Genomic DNA, 20,488 nt, shown 5'->3' on the forward strand with positions numbered 1-20,488 from the left:
TTAAACACTTTGGAAAACAGACTTCCTGCTTTAACAAATGTCAGGTAAGGGGAGAGACAAGATATGCACTTCAACCTTAAAATAAAATCAAGGGTTTGGATCTTTGAGTTTAAAGACTTAAAAATTGTTTTGCGTGAGTTGTTTTCCCCTCCAAATAATCTTTGGAAGAAATTTCATTTGTATTTATTTATAGTGAAGATAATTGTCTCACATGAATTATGGAATTTTGTTGTATTTTTTTTTTTTGTACTGAAGTTTATATACTTCTCTGTCCTTTAGTCACTGTATAAGCAGTCAGATTTGCAAGAGGAGATTGGGACCTAAGAGGTAATGGTGGACATGACTGAATAAGCAAGATTCAAAATAATTCCAACTTTTTAGCTTAAAAAGTCATCTTTTTAGAAGTTGTTACGTCCACTTTTCCATACTTAAACTTCACCTTAGTTTATGTCTTCAAAGTTAAAGATATCAAAAGTTATTCCTATGTTCATCAGACCAGTGGTCCTCAGAGTTAGGTCTCACTGCCAGTACCATCAGACTCACCTAGAACTTATTAGACAGGCTAATTCTCCAGTCTCACCCCAGCTTGTGATAATAAGAAATGAGGCCCAGCAATCTGTGTTTAATATGGCTTCTTAGTGATTCTGCTTTGAGAACCATTCCTCAGACCCATGGTAAAAATTCTAAGGAATATTCCATGGTTTACAATCCTCAGCCTCATCGGTTCAAATCTTTCTGCTTATCCTGTGGCTGTGTCTATGTGGATCCTGTCTTTGTCAATAAGAGCACTACAAAATGATCAAATGCCTGAAGGTCATCAAGAAAGGGAGTATGACTATGGTTTAAGTTAATAATCCAAGGGAGGAGAACACAGGAAATGTTAAAAATAAATTCAGAACAGGTAATAATATTAGTATTCATATTAGAAAATACTAATGAAATCTTAATATGTTTTTTCCAGCACTTCAATTATACTCAAGTATTTTGTCCACCATCAATTCATATGGAAAAAACTGATATGCAATCCTACTGACAGTCTCCACTGATAGGAAGTAAGGCTTTTCAGGGATGAAAATCTTACCAGTAAAAGAAACTCTAAATGGATATAGAACATGCTACTTTCTAATAAAATGACTTTCAAAAAATACTCCCAGAGAAATGGTGAAAAGACAGTGGAGCCAGCTTAACGGGGTGCCCATGCTGCAATAATTTGGGCAACAAGAGTAACTGTTGTTCACTTGAATAACTGTTATCTATGAGAAGCCTTGAGAACACTGAAAAAGTTAGAAATCATACAGAAAAGTCACTGAAAAAAAAAAAGAGTGTGTTTATTAATGAGACCTACTTATTAAACTCTCTAACCTTAGAGAGTTGTGATATACAGATTTCAGTTGTTCTTATTGCATATACATTTTAATAAATGTAATTTTTCTAAACAAATAGAGTTACCATGAATTTTAAGTCAAACAACTCAAGAGAAGTTGGGGATTTTTCTTGGTAGACCACATGAGTTATCAGTTTCCATGGTCACTGATGTCAGTCAGTAGAGTCTAGTGGTTTGTTTGAAGCTGATGCATGAAGGAGTTGATCCCAGGAAGAGAATCTACCAAGGCTCATTCGGCTCATTCAGTTATTCCTGGATAGTGAAAGTTCTGGATGTTTCTATCAAAAGTACTGAAAAAACATGGCATCATGAAGTCACATCTCACTGTTTAGAATTAAAATTTGATGAACATGGGAACTCTTGGGGGAGGTTCCACATTGTCAGTTGAGACCAAGGCTACTGAAGGCCATTGAAATAGCAACTGGACCTTGACTCCCCCACAAAAACACTCCAGCCAGAAATAAAAAAAATGGTTCAGGATCAAAGTGACTCTGAAAAAACACAATAAGACCCCATGTGTTAACCAAAATTTAGATGGATAATAACTCAGATTCCGCAAAATTAGCAAGTCTGAGACCATTCTCTGACTCTGGCAAGATTACTGCAACCCTAGGAAAAAAGTAAACAATAAAAGTGTATAAAATGAGGGAAAAAGTTCAAAAATAAAGAAGACATAAATCGAACCCGTAGAAAAGAAGTTCTTTCATAGTATTGGTGTAGGTATAAAAATCTCATTGTGATGATTTCTATGTATATGTGCATATACATGTGTACAAACATCTCTTGCTTTTAAAGATTGTGGCACTTCTAAAATATTTACCGAATATTTAGGAGACTTTGCCTAACTAATTTGTATTCTGCATTTAAATATTTAGGATGATTTGATTCATAAAATGTTTTATCAGTAGCAAAACTAGCATTTGAATGTTTAGGAAAGATTATAAAAATTAACAAAATTCCAATGTGAGCTTTAAAAAGGTACCAATAGTAGTGCTTTCCCTACATAAGAGGTTTTTGGTCATTAAACAGCCAAAGAATAATGTCATTCCCTAATGTTTTTCTTAATAGAAATCTTGCCCCTCAACATCTACACAGGTATCCAAGGCAGGAAACTTTGATTTCTCCTTCACAACCCAGATGATAATAGGGCTGGATGCATACTTCTGTTGACTTAAATTCAGTAGAAAATCTATAAAATATTTTGAGTAAAGGTGCAATGGATACCCAGCATGAGGGAAGCTTTGTCATTAGTCACATATTGAAAACAAAGATGCATCAATATGACCCCACTCCCAACTCATGAGCAAAGGGTGAGGTACCAGAGAGACACACTGTGATTCCACCACCTCTCCAGTAAAATAAATATCCAAGTCCTTTACTAGGAACTCCACAGAGAAACCATGCACCCCTTCTCAACAATGAAAAAATAAATTTGGCGTGTGAGATGGCTGCAACAAGGATTCAGTCACATTTTCTTACAGGGTTGACATTTTCAATGTTTATCTCAAAAAGCAACAGTGGGTCAGTCTGACATGCATTTTAGAGCATCATAACTTTAACCTGGAGAATTGGTTTGAATTGATAATGACAACGGTAAAAATGAAAGCCCGTTTACAAAACCGCTGTGCTAGAAAAAGCAAACCTCTTATATAACAGCCCTGATCAATGTGTTAGCTACTCCACATAATATTCGATATTCCCACAAAAATGTCCTGCACAACAAAGGCTTGCAGACAGATAGCATCTTGGAGTCTCCTGTAATGGGATTTGACAAGAGCCAGGCACTTTAGGCAGGCTCAATCAATGTTAATTGAAGCAGAAGTGATTCAAAGACAAACAGGAGTCCTTGAGATCTTTGAGAGGTGAGAGGGGGGCTTGGGATTGTGACTTTCTCCTTTTCCCATTACCCCCTTATATTTAATTACTTGTTCTAGCCGGTGCATTGTAATTTGATTTGCCATCAGGTGACTTTTGTCTGATCTCATATGTTAGTGGAGCCTTTCCTTGAGAGGAAAAATATCTCATCACTTGGGGAGATGCCTGTTTCACAGGAAGGAAATCTTTCTCTGGCAACTGGATCTCAGGTTTATAAGATCCCTTTCCTATTCCTAACATAGCAGACTATCCGGAAAAGGTCAAAGGGAAGAAACTCTTCAGTCTTGAATGATAACTGTGGTATTTTCTCTGGTGCATTATTTCTCTAAGGGAACAGCACCAGAATTTAGAGTTAGATTAGGCTCCCCCAAGAAGCAAACCCTAAGATGGAAATTTATTTGCAAATTAGCTGCCTGTTAGTGAGGTGAACCTAGGAAACACTGGCTGAGAAGTGAGAATATGAGACAAGGAGACAAAGGCAGACAAAGGAACTGGATTCTCAAACTAATTACCAGCAGGAGGGCACCTCACTGGGGAACTCCGAACCAGCTTGTTGGTGTCCCCAATGGGGTAGTTATACTCTCTTCGGTCATTGGTTGAAGGGCTGTTATGAAGTAGGGGAACAAATGCTCTAGCACGTAGGGCCTGCAGTGTAGAAAGACCTATCAGAGAAAATCCTCAGAAGTACAGACAGGGTGCCAACTGCACTGCTACAACCTGCCAACATATGTAAACTGCTTTAAACTCCAATGGTCCCTTAAGCAAATTCACCATGCCTCCACCCTGTGGACAAGCTGTTAGAGGGAAGTGGGAAAAAGTTCTTTCAGTGGGAACTGACTAATGTCCTTGATGGGGAAGTCAAGAGCTAAGGTTCGAGTCACCATTACTGTAGTAAATGTCATTCTTCTCATTTTGCAAATGAGGAAACTGAGACTCAGAGCTTATGGCTTGTCCTGCCTGGAAAAAAATGGGGACTCCAGAATTATAGAAGGATGGCACATGGCAGCCATTGCTAGAGATAATACCAGGACTAGCAATTTTTAGAGCTAACCATGATATGAAGAGCAGGTGACCACACAATTCAGATCCCAGAGGTTGACAACAGATAGCTCTAGTGCTATTTGCAAAAGAGCAATAATGCTGACCCCAGCGGATACCTCTGGCAGGTCAACTACTTGATCTACACAGGACATTCTTTTGAAACTACTAAGGACACAGTGTTGCAGGAAAGTGACAGAGACCTTGTTGCTGAATCAACTGAAGTTTCTTTATTGAAAGGCAGGCACAGTTACAGGACAAAGTTAGAAATACCACAATTTCCATCAACCCATCCACAGAAGCATGCATTGTTCTTTAACGCCTCCAAAATGAGTAGATCCACAAATACCCCGGCAACACTGGTGAAGAGGTCAATCTCCAATTCCTGTGTTGTCTTAGGAAATGGCATTTCAAAACCACCCAAAATTGACTAGCTTATATTCAGGATATTTGAAGTTACTTTTGATATTTATAATTTCTTTGCCATTTTAGCTGCAGGATCAGAGAGGAATTAAATTTCAACCTGTGAGCTGTAGTTTCCTTTGTAGTGTAACATTTCTATCAAATAGTGTGCAAGAGCCCCAGGTATAATGTATGTTTGATTATATTTCAACTCCAAGTGATACCACATTGAAATCTCTTCAATAGCTAAGCAAATGTGACTCGGGTCATTACCCGAATACAAACTTTAAAAAAACAGAAAGAAAATATATTTTTAATCTAAGGATCAGTGCTATACAAATCCAACTACACAGCCCCGTTTACTAGTTAACCTGGAACTGCAAGTCAGAAACTCCCTAGGAACAGAATTGGTTCATAAACAAGGCTAATTTCAGCACAGAATTATACCTTTTAAAGCAATTACTTTTTACAACTCCCAGGGTCAAGAAAAGAAAAAGAAAAAAAAAAAAAAAAAAAAAGGCAGCAGCAATAAAAAGCCAACCAGTCAAAGTCATCCAGAACTGTGTTACGCAAGCAATGACAATGGATGAACAGTCCAGTTCAGAACCGTCACTCAGACGACTTCAGTCTGGAGGCACGCTGGGTGTGATGCCACTCAAGGTGCTTCTGGGCCCCCACCACTGTACTGCTGTCCTGGGGCCCAGCAGCACCTTCCTCAATGTCTTTCAGTAGCTCCCCAGGACACCTGAGAAGGTGGTCCAGCCTTTCTTGGGTCAAGAAGTGGGCCTGTGGAAGGACACAATGGAAAAGCCCATTAGGCATCTGATAACTAAAGGTGGATGGAGTCAAGGGACAGAGGGGATGGGTCCTTACCTCCTCCCAGCTTGCTTCTTGCTGCCTGTCCAGAAGGGTGGTGTGATGCCTTGGAATAGCCAGTGGTTTGGGATCTTGGAGATCTTGTTGTGAGCTCACTGTAGTATCCACCATCTTGCAGTCCATGTTATTTCTGTTGACAAGAACATAAAATAAATACCCTGCATCAGTGGTCTCTGGAATCTTGAGGAGGAGACAACAGAGTAACACAAACACACAGAAAGGAAGGGAGGGAGGACAAGAGAATAAAACTCAGAATGGATACTCTACCTGCCACCTTTCCCTGGGATTCCCCTAGGCAGCCGTATCCTGGACTCGAGGCTTGAGGTGATTTCTAAGACCTCCCAGAGGTCTCAAAGGTCTGAAAGGTCAGGAGGCATCAGTCCATTCCCATGCGGGCACCTGAACTCAAAACTCAGCTCCTTGAGAACCTCAGCCAGCCTCTCCCCAACTCTCCTGAGTGGATCCTGTCACTGAAATACTACACAACAGAGAGCAAAATGCAGTTGAAAATTAGCAGGAAGTCCTCCTTGTTCCTTTGCCCTGGGGTGAGAGTCAGGGAAAGGCCACAGACATGGGGAAGGATGGGTATCAATCACATGATCTTCTCTTTTAGTGGTTTTCAGGTTCAAATAATCCCACTATTGGCTTCCAAACAAGCAACAAAAACTCTAGCACATTCCATCAGTCCTATGGCCCATCCCCTTTGATACAGCCTAGCATTGCTTGCTGACTCCAAGGCATCAATCAGACCTTGGAGAGAGTTTCTATCCCAGGCAAGAAGAACTCCAGGTCTGGAACATGAGAAATTTCTAGCTCCACCTGTGACCCTTTCACCCCCCCACACTCCACAATTCTTGGGAAGCCCAGCATTTCCTCTTTGCTCTTCACAGAACCCATCTCTCTGGAACCCAGGGTGGATAACTCATAGTGAAGAACCCAGAGTGGCAGCATCAGAGTTGAAGTGCTACCCAGAAGGGCACAGAAAGAAGGGCATTCAGAGACACTTATCACCCAAACCCAGTGACCAGTGGTCATGCACAAGGTGCAGCCTAGTGGAAGAGGTCTGCCTGGGTACATGTAACAAAACAAATGCCTTATATGTAGAGAATTAAAAGCAGTTGGGGGCTGGGGTTGTTGCTCAATGGTAGAACACTTGCAGAGCACATGTGAGGCACTGGGTTCCATCCTCAGCACCATATAAAAATAAATGCATTTAGAAAAGCCGTAATAAAACAGTCAATCTGCATCTTATGATGACCATGCACTGACAGTTTTATAACCATGTTTGTGACAAAACACTGCTCCCAACCAGGCAGATCCCCCTTCTTGGTCCATCTCTGCTAATATTAATGGATTCCTCATCTTGCCAGAGTCTGCTTGTGCTGCCTACTCTGCCTGGATTCTTCAATCTCATTGGCCAACATCCTACTCACTTTCAAGCACCAGTTCTAAAGCTCCTTTTTTCCCGAAGCCTCTCAAGACCTACTGGGCTAGGAGGAGCCTTTCTTCCTTATAACCCCTAGGGCAATTTATCTACATTGATTTATACTCTATATTTAAATATGCAAATGTGCTATATCCCTCTTAACAGACATCAAGACAGTGAAAAGGGTATGTGATTGGGAATTAGGCCTGGATTAGACTCTCAGTTCTCCCCCTGAACTAATTTTTGCTATGCTGGGCTAATTATTCAGACTCATTAGCTTGCTCCCACATCTATAAATGGGAGAATACCACCTCTCTCAGGGTGCTGCTGCATTAAACTAGATGATGGGCACCAAATATCTGGCCTGAGAGAACATGCCCTCTACAGTTGATGTGTTTCTGCATTCCGTCCCTAAAGTGGGGAATCTTAAGCTTTTACCATTGTCCTCTCCTTCCCACTCTTGCAGGACTTATCAAGAGAAGTCAATAAAATGTGAAAGAAATTGAAAATAAAAGTATAGAATACCTAGGACCTGGGTCTCCTTAGAGGATGAAATAATAGAATATGTGCTAAGCCCTTAAATCAGAACCTAGTTCATAGTGTAAGCTGTAAAAACTATGGGCTAAATAATCTTGTGAGTTAATGTACGATTTCTTACATCCACAGAGCAGTCCAAATTTAAATTATCAAGATCCTCCTACCCCTGCTTGAGACTCCTTCCTGCTTTCCCCAGAGGTGGGCAATGTTTTGTTAGAGTTAAGAGAACCTTTCTCCCTTTAGGGAACATGTCTCAAAAACTCAGTGGTAAAGCTCATAACTTTACTTTACCACTCACATGAACCCAATGAGGAACTGCATTAACTAGTCCTATTTTACAGATGCAACAACATACAGAGGCATGGAGACATGAAATAACCTGCCCCTGGGTGTACAACTAGCAAACTGCAGCACTAAGTTTGGAAACTGGGATTTTGAGTCACACTGTAACTCACCGTGGAGCTACTGCAGAACCTTCTGTGATGGTGGAAATGTCCTGTGCTATCTAATATGGTAGTCACTAGTCACCTGTAGCTATGAAGCTCTCCAAAGGAAGCTATTTCTGACTAGGGAACCAAAACTGAAATTTTACCAAGTTTAAATAACCACACATCTAGTGGCTACTGTATTGGACACATTTATTCCATCTTAGAGATCACCTCCTTCAGGCCCCTAGCTTTGCTGTTGAAAGTGATAGGATCCATTGTAGACAGAAGGTCACAGCAGAATATTTAGGGCAGGGAGCACAGTGTTGCTAATAACGAAGCCCAGGCTTTGGAGTAGGATATTGTCGAGTTTGAAATTCAAATCTGACTGTGCATGGGCTGTGTCTACAGGAGATTAGTCAACCTTCCCATATATCAATCTCTTTTCTGTTAAGGAGGCATGAGAACATTTCTAGGATCAATGAGACCATCAAGTAATACAGTGCCTGCAATAGAGTGCTCAGCACAAGTTTAGTACAATTTAAGGTGAAGCTGTATTGTATATACACAAAACTTCTGTGAATTCCCCTCTCTATGCCTGTGAGCACGCAGAAGAGATGGGGGAAAAGTAATAATACAAGTCACTGGGGGAGAAGCTTTTTCATCTGCATTCGACTCCGTGCCTACGTATATCACAGAGTAAGCGTGACGTGAACGACAAAAATCTGTTTCCCATCACAGCTTGCTCTGGCAGTCATAGTGTACGATTCTAGTGTTTACATGTGATTTTCCCCTAACGCCCTGACTTAACCACCCCTCACCCCACAGCCAAATAAGGGTCCTTAATGTCATTCCCTTCAGAACCAAGTGCTACACAGACTACTGCTATGATTATTTTTATAACTGAGTAGCAATCCTCCTTATGTCAGCCAGTTCTATATATTTTTGTTCTTGCTAGTGCTCTCACATGCACACACCCCACATCCTCCTACCTCCCTCCCTTCTCATGCATGCTGACTTTTTTTATTGCAGGGGGGACACGCAGTACTGGAAATTGAACTCAGGGCCTTACATGCTAGGCAAGTGCTGTACCATTAAACTACCTCCTTAGCAAGCCCCCACCCCAACCTTTTTTTTTTTTTTTTTAATATTTTGAGACAGGGTCTAAGTTGCCCAGGTTGGCCTCAATCTTGTGATTCTCCTGCCTCAGACTCCTGAGCAGCTGGGATTACAGGTATAAACCACTGACTGTCCCCAGCTAGCAATTCTTTATATTAATTTCTGCTGTTGAAGTAACCCATCCTGATCCATCTCTCTCCTCCCTAGTCCACAGATGCAACTGTGTTACTGATTACGTAAGGAAACAAGCAACTATTGTGGTTCTGCTCTATGCTTTTATTTTTAAACAGATGAAATCTATCTGAACATCGGCATATCCTGATGTTTCTGTTCTAGATCTTCTTCTACCTTGCATCTAAATACAAGATAGCAAAAAAGGGAGTTGAACTCATCCGATAATGCAACTAGATATATCAACCAGTAATCAACCATGGACATGCCTTCTCATGGAGCTCATTCCTGGGCCCGTCTGCCAGGACAGCTAAAAGTCAGAACACACGGGACATTTCCATTAAAAAAGTCCCTGTAGCGGGTACTTGCTAAAGCCCAGGATACAGGCCTTCTAAAACAATACCTCAACAACTGGTATCAGATAAACAAGAGTCTTTTGCAATATTTTAGCCTTTGACAGTTTTAACTGTCCCATCTGCCAGCTTTCTAGAGAAGATGCATACATATAATACTATGCACGAGGGTATTGTATCAGATTCACTTTAGATGACTACTCCCACCCCACCTCCCCAACACTGTCTTGTACAAATAACCGAAGACACAGGATAAAACCTCCAGGGCTTACTGGTCCCTGCATACCTCTTCCATCTGTTCGATTTGAAGGTAAGACAGGTTGAGCCATTGCATCTCTGATCACATTCAGGTCTGAGATGACTCCTGCACCCACCCACCCACTGCCCCCAACCTGATTTGTAGCTGAGACCTGTCTAGTAGACGACTAGGCATCCCAACTCAAGAAAACCAACCTGGATCCGTGCATCCTGAATTATTGTCCTTCTTTGGACTGCTGCAGCTGGTAGCCTTGACCTTCTTCTCTAACATCACTTGAGTCATACTCCTTTGAGCAATTATGTAAAGAACCCTAATTCTGTCTTGATGGTTTTCTCTAAGTGCAAATTCCCTCTCCTTCCCTTTCCCAACCAGTGTTCTCATTAATATCAACACATGTCGCAGAGGCTGTTTAACCCTCAAATCCCTCAGGGCCTACCAAGGCCAACTTCCAACTGCCAATAACTGCATCTCTTTGCAGGAGAGATTTTTTTCCAGAAACCATTCCGAGTATGGTAGTCTAGGAGTATCTGAAATTAACTTGTCCTAAGAGGAGTCCTCAACCAGTGACTGACATTTCAGGGCATAATTTTGAGGCATATGCTATAAATTTCTTCCCAGAATTTTTCCAGAGGCTTGAGTTCCAGCTGTCCATAGTAGCTGGCTCAATATCACATCCTTTCTGGCTGCTTTCCTTTTCTTCTCTTCCTTTCCCCTCTCCCCTTACTGCTCTTTCCTGAACTCTCCAAATAAACTTACACTCAAATCCTTATCTTGGTGTCACTTCTGGGAAATGAAAACTAAGACAGTAAAAAGAACTACCATTTTCTAACTCCAATGACTTTCAAAAATGCTTTATGTACATGTGTGTATACATAAATATTTGTTATGTTAATTGGATTTATAATAACTACATATTGTCCTGCTGACATTTAAGTTTTCATGTATTTTGCTGTGTGCCATTTCTGTGTCTCCCATAAGTTGGTAAGATGTTCGGAGGCCAGGAGTACATCACCTCCTTCTATAATTTTCCACGATGCCTGTTGTGACGCTCTGCAGAGTGAATATTCAATTCAATAAAGGCTGACAGACAGAAGGCCGTAGAGGTTAGCTCTGTTTGTCCCATGGGCTTGTCAAGGGTGAGAAAGTTCTTCAGAGAAAGAAATTATGTTGTTTTCAATGCTTTGAAGGATGAACCTGGAAGCCCAGAATGGAAGATGGATCTGAGAGAGGGCACCAAGTCAGAGTCAAATGGCATATGCTATGCCCTTCAGGCCGCATCCTTTTGATATGAGGTGCTGCGTAATCAGATATATTCTTTTAGCTTGTTTATGAGAGAGAGTCCCGTCAGAGGCAAACAGATAGATGAGCTACATAGGCCAGTGCAAGGGCATCCCTGGGAGACCTTTTTTGAGAACCATGGGCCTTGGTTGCAAATCGGTAGCCATCTGCCTCATTAATCACCTCAAAGTGCACCACAGAATTTGGTACCCAAATAGGAGAGACCCAAAGTAGGTGAAGAGGAGATTCTTTATTGACTATACTTCAAAGAGAGTTTGGTGGGCTATTTAACAGCAGCAGAAAATGATGAACACTACTTTCAGTGATTACAAACACCGTACATTTGCTTGGACTCTCGTTTACCTCCTGGAACAAGAGGACTATATAAACTTCTCACTTGCCTCTTTCTTTTCCTAACTGGAAAGGGAGAAGAAAAAAGCTAGCTTATCAGACATTCTAGACCTAGAATCTTTTTTAACTTACTCCCCCAGGACACGCAGATTCTAAAGGACCTTCTGAATCAAACAAAGGTGAAATGACACTCAGGGCTGAGTATTTTGTTGCATTATTTCTAAACCTTTTACAACTGACAATTGAGATAAGATATTGATTAAACAGATTACTGTGCATCCTCAAATTGGCTACTAACAGAGTTCACTGTAATATAGTTTCAGTCCTTCCTGGTGGAGTATGGAGTCTCAAGAGCAAATGGTCCCTGGGGACACCACACACTCAGCACTAAGCAGGACCCTGCCATGGTTCCAGAAACAGAAGGCAGGCCCCACAAGCCATGGGATCCTCAAAGAACTTTTCTAAGGTTTTGTTTGAGAAAAGCATACCAACATACAGCTTTGTATAAATCCTGCTGATTGAGGAAACTTTCCATTCTATGGAAGCTTTCTAAAAATAATTGATTGGAATAGAAAGTCCAGTCATTTATGGAACCCAGACTGTTTTTTTCCCCCCTTGTCATATGGGAACTTGAAGAGGCCACAACAATGACAAGCAGGCAGAGCAATCCGTAATTCATCCAGCAATGAATTGCAAACAGAATTACAAACAGCTGTCGCACTGGCCAGGAAAAAGGCCAGAATTAAGAAGAGCATGAAAGAGAGACAGGATGACACCCAGAGAACTCTAGGTACCAAACACAAAGGCTCCCATAACACACTCGTGATTTTCCTCTACCTCCTCTATGTAGAAATCGCTTCATCTGACCATCACTTTAACCTCCTCAGGAAATGATCACTTAGAGATGATGTATTGAAAACAGACAAGACAGGAAGAGCAACTAAGTTTCAGTGAAGAACTACATGAGCTGGTTAATTCAAAAGGGTTTACTTTAACAAATAGTGCTGGGAAAACCGAAAATCCAGTATTAGAATGAATTTGAGCCCCTATCTCTCACCCTGCACAAAACTCAACAAATAAACAAAATTCAAGTCCATCAAGGACCTAGACATTAGACCAGAGACCCTACGTCTCCTAGAAAAAAATGTAAACCCAAATCTTCATCATGTCAGCCTAGGAACCAACTTCCTCAATAAGATGCCTCAGCACAAGAAACAAAATCGAGAATTAATAAATGGGATGGTATCAAAGTAGGAAGTTTCTTGACAGCAAAGAAAACAAGAATGTGAACAGCCTACAGAATGGGAAAAAATCTTTACTACTTGTACCTCAGATAGAACATTCATCTCTAGGATATACAAAGAACTCAAAAACCTATTAAAAAAAAAAAAAAACAAATAATCCAATCAATAAATGGGCAAAGGAACTGAACGGGCACTTCAAAGAAGAAATACAAATGGTCAACAAATATATGAAAAAATGTTCAACATCTCTAGCAATTAGAGAAATGCAAATTAAAACCACACAGATTCCAATTCACTCCAGTCAGAATGGCAATCATCAAGAATATAAGTAACAATAAATGTTGGTGAGGAATGCAAACTTGTGCAACCACTATGGAAAGTAGTATGGAGATTCCTCAGAGAACTTGGAATGGAACCACCATTTGATCCAGTTATCCCACTCCTTGGTTTATACCCAAGGACTTAAAATCTGCATACTACAGAGACAACCACAGCAGTGTTTATAGCAGCTCAATTCACAATGCCAAGATATGTATCCTTCAACAGATGAATGGATAAAGAAAATGTGGTATACGCACACGATGGAATACTACTCAGCCATAAATAATGAAATTATGTCATTTGCCAGTAAATGGATGGTACTAGAGGATATCCTGCTAAGTGAAATGAGACAGTCCCCCAAAACCAAAGGCTGAATGTTCTCGCTGATATGTGGATGCTAACCCACAGCAAGGGAGGGTGTGGAGGGGAAATACAGAAGTTCATTGAATAAGACAAAGAAGAGTGAAGGGAAGAGAGCGGGGAGAGGAATAGGCCAGAATTAATGGAGCATACCCTTGTATATGCATACATGACCAGGGTACCTCCACATCATGTACAACCACAAGAACATGATAGTAATTAAGATTACTTATTCCACTATGTACAGTACTATCATGTATATCTAAAAAGAATTTAAAAAAAAAAGGTTTAGCATACTTATTTTCTCTCCCCCCTTTTATTAGTACATTATATTTGGATATGACAGTGTGATTCATTGTTACATATTCACACATCATGAAACTACGTGATTTGCCCAATATCATTCCCTGGTATTCCCCCTTTCCCTCTCCTCCCTCCCCCTGGTCCCTTTCTTGTATTTTACAGAACTCCCTTCAATTTTCATGAGATTCTCCCCACCTTCCTTTTCCTTTTTCTTCTCTAGCTTCCACATGAGGGAAAATGTACAACCCTCGACTCTCAATTCAGTTTGTTTTTCTCAACATAGTGTTCTCAGGTCCAATCCACCTTTCTGAAAAATGACATCATTTCATCCTTTTTCATGGGTGAAACTCTACTGCATATATACACCACATTTTGTTTACCCACTCATCAATTCACAGACACCTGGGTTTTTCCATAGTTTGGCTATTATTCCACAGTTTGGTTGCTATAAACATGGGTATAAATGTATCACTATAGTATGATGATTTTAAATCTTTAGGATAAATACTGAGGAGTGGTATCTGGGCCATCTGATGGTTCCCTGCCTAGTCTCTTGAGGTGCCTCCATGCTTGTTTCCAGAGTGGTTGTACTAATTTACAATCCAACAGTGTAAAAGCGTTCCTTTTCCTCCACATATGCTCTAGAATTTATTATTGTTAGTATTCTTGATGACTGCCATTCTGACTGGTATGAGATGAAATCTCAACATAGTTGCGATATGCATTTCCCCAACAGTGTAGCTCATTTATTTAAGGAAATATTTACGGCTAAGATTTTTCACATACCTGAAAGAAATACACTGCCAATGGAATATTTACTTATGTACTTTCAAAGTCATGTCCACTCAAAGAGAACAATGGAAAAAGTGAAAAAGGAAACATCCCATTAAACTCATTTGTTCTCTGGGTTATCTGCATACATGCATGTTGATACACCATGAAAATGATGGCTCATGTTGCCAATTATTTACCCACACGTGAAGAAGACTTCAGTGCTGAAGAGACAGGCTACAAATATTTCATATTATTCCAAATTGTGCTTAAGGTTTGAATTTTTCAGGCTTTTGACTTTTAACAAGTTATAAAATTAAAGAATGCCCCTTGATAGGTTTATTAATGCCTAATATTAAAGAGTCCCATATTTGAAGTGAATGCTAAAGTTGTTCAGTATCCACTCCTAAGGCAACTTAACGTCTCTCCTCCTCAGTTTTATACCAATTATTTTTATTTGCCTCCCCAAAATGCATTGTCTGTGATAATCTCTGGGTGTCATTAATCAGGAAAGAACATGAGACTGTTTATAATGCTGAGTGTTTTTATGATGCGGATAGTACTATGAAGAAAACTGAAAGTCCTACATCAACATTTTTGTACCCACACATGACTTTGGTAACCAGAGCATGAACCCCTGAAGGCAGAGTCTGTTCATTATGCATGCTCCTTTTACAAGTTTCATAATGCCTGGCAGAGGGCTAGACACTAAGTTAAAGTGAGTATTTTCTGAATAAAAAAAATCTGATGCTTATTGTAATAGAAAGTATCTTGTAGGATTGCCAAACCAGAATTGTGCATCCCTAGGCTTCCGGGGAAGATTCCAGATAAGTGTTCCTGATCAAGGTGATACCAGTAAGTTACCTGGAGGGCTTCCATTATTTTCCCTATTTATTCCTCTCCCGATTTTACCTGCAGCCTGTTGAAGGTGGGAGTGAGGCAAGGAAGAAATGTAAGACAATCTCACCCAAATGACTTCTAGCATTCTCATTGCCTCTTAGCATCCTTTTCTAAGAAAGAGCTCTAAACAAGGTCTTAAATGAAAAAAGTCATCATCATTTCATACAAAATGATTTAATATGCAACTTATTGATGCCAATGCTACAAGGTTTTCCCAGATGGTCACAATGGGAAATGAAGCTCTAGGAAGGAGGCCTCTCTGGCCAACCCACAGGACAAGGCATAGAACAGATGCAGGAGTTTCGGGTCTTCTAAGCTTCATCTCCTTCCTCTTGGCCCTTTGCATTCTTCTGTTCACAGGAAAAGGAGGCAAGGAAATTGTCTTAGCTGGTGAATGCTGGAAGTAAAGCTGGTTGTGACCTGACTGGGAAAGGCACCCAGGAAATAAGAGAGAAATTTACTGATTACTAAGATGTATCTGTGACATTATGGGTACTTACATGGGCAACTTTCGACAATGCTACATTTCAATTGCTTTGTGTATAAAATGGGATTACTAAATGTTTCAACTGCATTGAGAAACGACATATTTTCAATAACTCTCATCCACTGATGCTGTCTATTAGAAAGTCCCTTTTGCTGTTGCCCAACCAAGGTTATGAAGGTCAGAGACCAAAATGGGCTCAAGTGAAGTGTTTTCTTCCAAGTCTATACCAGTAACTTTCCAATCTATCATTCGTTCCAAAGCTATGACCCAGAGGAAACAAGTTCCCAGGCAAAAAGTGAATATAAACAGTTCACATCTGCCTGTGTGTGGCCTACCCAGACACAAACAGATTACTCAACCAGGGCAAACATATGAGGTGCCAGCATCAAACCCGAATGGTGACAGGGCCAATTATGACTCGGCTCGCCTTCCTGAATCTGAAATGTCACTTGTGTTGGAGAAATGCTCTGTAACAGCCCTGTGAGAGAGAAGCCACGTCATTGGGACTCTCATTCCCGTAGATGTCATGGGGAAGAAGCCAAGCAGGATGACCTACTTGCCATGTGGCACTGAAAACCTTCAAAGTCCTTGATTTTGCAGGAGCAGACATCTTTAATCCAGAAGTCACACAAAAGTCCTGGAGGTAACCCAGACCAATGAAGACAGCTGGGTGAATACCGTGTAAAACTCCGAAAGCCTGTGACTCAGTTCCAGTGATCACTTGCCATGAGGCTCTTAGGCCCAGAGATGCCAGATCTTCCTATGTTTCAAGGGAAGCCAAAACTCTAGGTTATTTATGGGGTGCTTGCTGACATTAAAATGTTGGCAACCACAAGGTTTTTTAATTACTGTGCAAGCAAATAAGACACATCTATGGGCCAGATTCAGCTTGCGATTTGCCAAATCCCTAGGTTTCTTCCATAGATAAAATAAAAAGCTGCAGAAAATGTCAGGTTTCAATGGTTTTTCTATAAGCAGGATACAGAGGAAGAACAACAGGCTTGAAGTCGAGACATATGTATTTGTTCTCAATCTCCCATGTTTTCACAAGGAGAAAATCGACAAATTGCCCGACTTCCTGGATGTCTCCCCTTCCTCCTAAAACAGGTAGCCTCAAGGTTGCTGTGTGGTAGGTTAAGATCCGTGAAAAGCATTCCATGCACTACTATGATGTTATACCAGGGTTCACTGTCTATCTCTGTTCCCCCAGCTGAACATTTGGGACAAAAATTCTCCAAGGAGCTGTTGTTTGAATTAAGTGAGATAATACAATGAAGTGCTTAGCATAGTGTCTGACAGAGGTAAGTGCCCAAGAGATCTTTGCTGTTATTATCTGTGACCAAGAAACAAACTTTTAAACCATAGATTATACAGACATTCACACAGAGGCAAAGAAAAGGAGTTTATTTGGGACTCTGCTAGTGGGTAACAAAGACAGAAACAAGAAATAGGTTTTCTCACTCCCAACCAGGAAACTTTTCCAGGAAGTTCTAGTTTCTACTAAATTCTTGGCTCACAGAGGGCTCATATTCTACAATGGTCCCATCGATATACACAAAATGAACCCATAGGCCAGTGATGTTTTTGTCTTTGTTAGTAACTAATGAAGTTGAAATGACTGTTTTAATTTATTAATAAAGGGAAGAGACAGGGGAAAAAAATCAGTTTTTTCTATGACATAAAATTCAAAGAATGGTGTATGCTTTTTTAGTAAAATCCAATGTATTAACTAATTTTTTAAACCTACTGTATGTAATAGACTGCATTCCAATTTACTGTATAAAATTAGAATTTTGTTCTCTTTCCTCTTGCAGTTCTGAAACCAACATTCCTCATAATCCCAGGTAACATGCTTGAAGTCTTCAGAAAAAGAATGTAACTCTATTTATGCAAAGTTACCCCAAACCCCTTTTTAGGTAAACAGGGCTTATGTATATCAATACTGTCAAGGTAAAACCACCCAGGAACCCAACACTATCTTGTATGAAATCAAAAAAGCATAAAATATTTAGAATTCAAGGTAAGGGCCAATATTTTTTAAAATCAATTTTTTAAATTCAAAGTTCCTAAAACATGCAGTTCTTTCTAAATACAGACTTGAAAGTAGGGCTCTATTCATTAAAATGTGTTCATCGCCTACTCTCATTCATCTGCACCTCATATCCTTTGTTATCTTCAAATCTCCATCTTTTGTTTCCCTGTAGAGTGTAATGCTCTCAAAATTCCTCTTCTTTCCTCTCAAGTTCCCATCCAAACTCTAGGACCACCAGGTTGAGATGGTCTCTCCAGAAAGTCTTATTTTGCACATGCACAGCACCACCATGTCACCAGCCCCAGAGCAGGCTCTTGGAGACCCAGAGAGAGTCTTGTTCCTTTTATCAGAGTGTCTCCTCATTCTGCTTTTTCTGTTACCTGAGTTAATTAATATCACCTAGGGGTCAGTCACTGACCCTAACCTATTCAGGCCAATGCATTTCTACCTCCATCTAGATAGGTCCTTACTATAATTTAAAACTGTAGTGCTAATAGTAATAAATGTAAAATCTTCAAGCCTTGCTTCAAGTGATCTTTGCTACCTACTTAATCTCAATTCTACACAGTAATCTCTGTTTAACAATCTGCTCTGCCTCATCACAATTGGTTTTCACTGGTATTGAATATATATTAACATGTATGCTAAATATATATTTATAATATATATAACATTTATAATATATAAATTTATATATTTTTTCACCTCTTAGCTTACAGTCTAAGTGCCTTGAAAAAGTATATATTTATGTGTTTGTGTGTGTGTGTACACACTCTTAAGACAAATATTGCTGGCATTTGGAAACATTTCCTCTACCAAATATCTACCAGAAACCCCTGCACTTAGTAGGCACCTTAGTAATAACTTTTCAAATTGAATTGTGGCCTAAATATCTGTCTGGTCATCACGTTAAAACACTCTGACCTCTTAAAAAGATCATCTTAGTGCTCTAATGGGAGAAAGTAGAAATGAATTCATTATTATGCTTGGAAAAATGAAAAGCCCAAATTGGAACTTCTTCGCCCTTCTAGTTGGTTACACAACCAGAACATGAAGTTGATCAGAAATCACATCCATCTCAGTTGGCAGATCTATCAGGAGCCTATTGAAGATATAAACATATGAGCTGGTTGGAGTGGGATTGATTGATTTCCATCACAGGTAATGGAGATGAAAAGGAACCTGTCAAGTGGGAGGCCTATTCATCTGCCCAAGGAGAGTGTTCAATTAAAATGATTATGTTTTGTGGAGCCTCCAAACCTCACTCCTCTTATTTCCTGGGGAGTGTGGCAACTGGTAAAGAGAATGTCCATTTTTGCAGGGTAAGCACAGAGGAACTCAAAGAACAGCCCTGTGTCCCTCAGAATCTGGAATTTCTGTTCCCTGATCTCAGACTATGGAGCTTGGTGTTTAGACCAGAGACATCAGGATGAAGATTACTTGGCAGGTTTATGTGTTCCTAATCAGAGTGTAAAACCTAATTAGAATGAAGTTTACTGTCATTTTATAGGTCTGGCTTTGTAGAATGAGACTCTTCATTTCTTCATAACACTTTGTTTACGATTCAGATATTCACTTGCATACTGAGCAGCAGACACTTAACAATGGTTTTAAAATTATTATGAGTAGCAGAATAATCCCACTTAGGAAGGCTTTCTTTTCCCCATAAAATAGAACTGTTTATTAAAACACTTTCTTTATATTTGGTCAAATAATACAGAGAGCAAGAGAGAAAAATTCAAAATACCTAGGTATAATTAGGTGTCACAATCACCAGCAGTCACTAAACATGGTCACAAACACACACTTGATCAGGTCTCATGCCATTCCAAGTTTCTTGCCTGTGTGTGTAGGAGTGTGTATGCATGCATGCACATGTTTTAGGGGGGAGTCTTTACCCCAAACCATCTATTCATTATTATGAGTATCTAATAAACTCCATGTGACCTTTTTTTCCCCATTTTTCATTTTCTCCAACATTCACACTGACAGAAAAATGCACCTCTCCTTTCTGCCTAACCAGTAAGCACAAAATATTTCCTCTTTCCCCTTTCAATTTCCTGATTCCTCTTCTCTTCGTTGCCTTTATTAAAAGAGTATGGGTGCATAGTAGTGGTGGTGGTGGTGGTGGTGGTGGTGGTGTGGTGGGGAGGGGACCCAAGCAGGACAGAGAAATGACATATTTCATGACACCTCTGATGATTAATTCTAACTTGGAAAGTATGTAGTTCTACAATCATTCAACAAATGCTTCGTGTGTTCCCTTCAGGTTTATTCTGTAACCCTCTAAGCAGCTCACCCAACACATGACACATAGATACCCCATTATTTTAAAAGAATGTGAAATTACTTAAATACCAACCAATTTCATAACTTTCAGACCTTTTTCCTTTGGAAAGAAAGAATTTTCCTTATGCACATATACTACAGATAAACACACAATATCCAAGTGCCCAAGGAGCTACACTTTATTAGATATTTGACACTTTGTCCAAGGAGTTCATAATAGGCAATACCGACTTAGACACGCAGTGAATGCTTGGAAAACACTACTTAAATCATTAAACTGTGAAGGC

The 20,488-nt window shown here is 40.0% G+C and overlaps 1 protein-coding gene across 2 annotated transcripts in view; it reads right to left on the reverse strand.

The window, feature by feature from the left end:
• Positions 1 to 4,543: 4,543 nt before the first annotated feature.
• LOC124969291 (transcriptional activator ptaB-like) overlaps positions 4,544 to 20,488 on the reverse strand; it is a 190,525-nt gene continuing 174,580 nt past the window's right edge. Inside the window, exons 3-5 of one of the 2 annotated variants that reach the window (XM_047532174.1) lie at positions 5,843 to 6,053; positions 5,573 to 5,705; positions 4,544 to 5,485 (exon numbers count right to left, since the gene is read on the reverse strand). In XM_047532174.1, coding sequence (XP_047388130.1) covers positions 5,988 to 6,053 — 66 coding nt within the window. In that variant the 3' untranslated portion in view covers positions 4,544 to 5,485; positions 5,573 to 5,705; positions 5,843 to 5,987. The remainder of the gene's footprint in view (positions 5,486 to 5,572; positions 5,706 to 5,842; positions 6,054 to 20,488) is intronic. The other variant, XM_047532173.1, reaches the window with a different exon arrangement.

The sequence above is a fragment of the Sciurus carolinensis genome, chromosome 17 (assembly GCF_902686445.1).
Source record: "Sciurus carolinensis chromosome 17, mSciCar1.2, whole genome shotgun sequence".
NCBI classification, from domain to species: domain Eukaryota; kingdom Metazoa; phylum Chordata; class Mammalia; order Rodentia; family Sciuridae; genus Sciurus; species Sciurus carolinensis.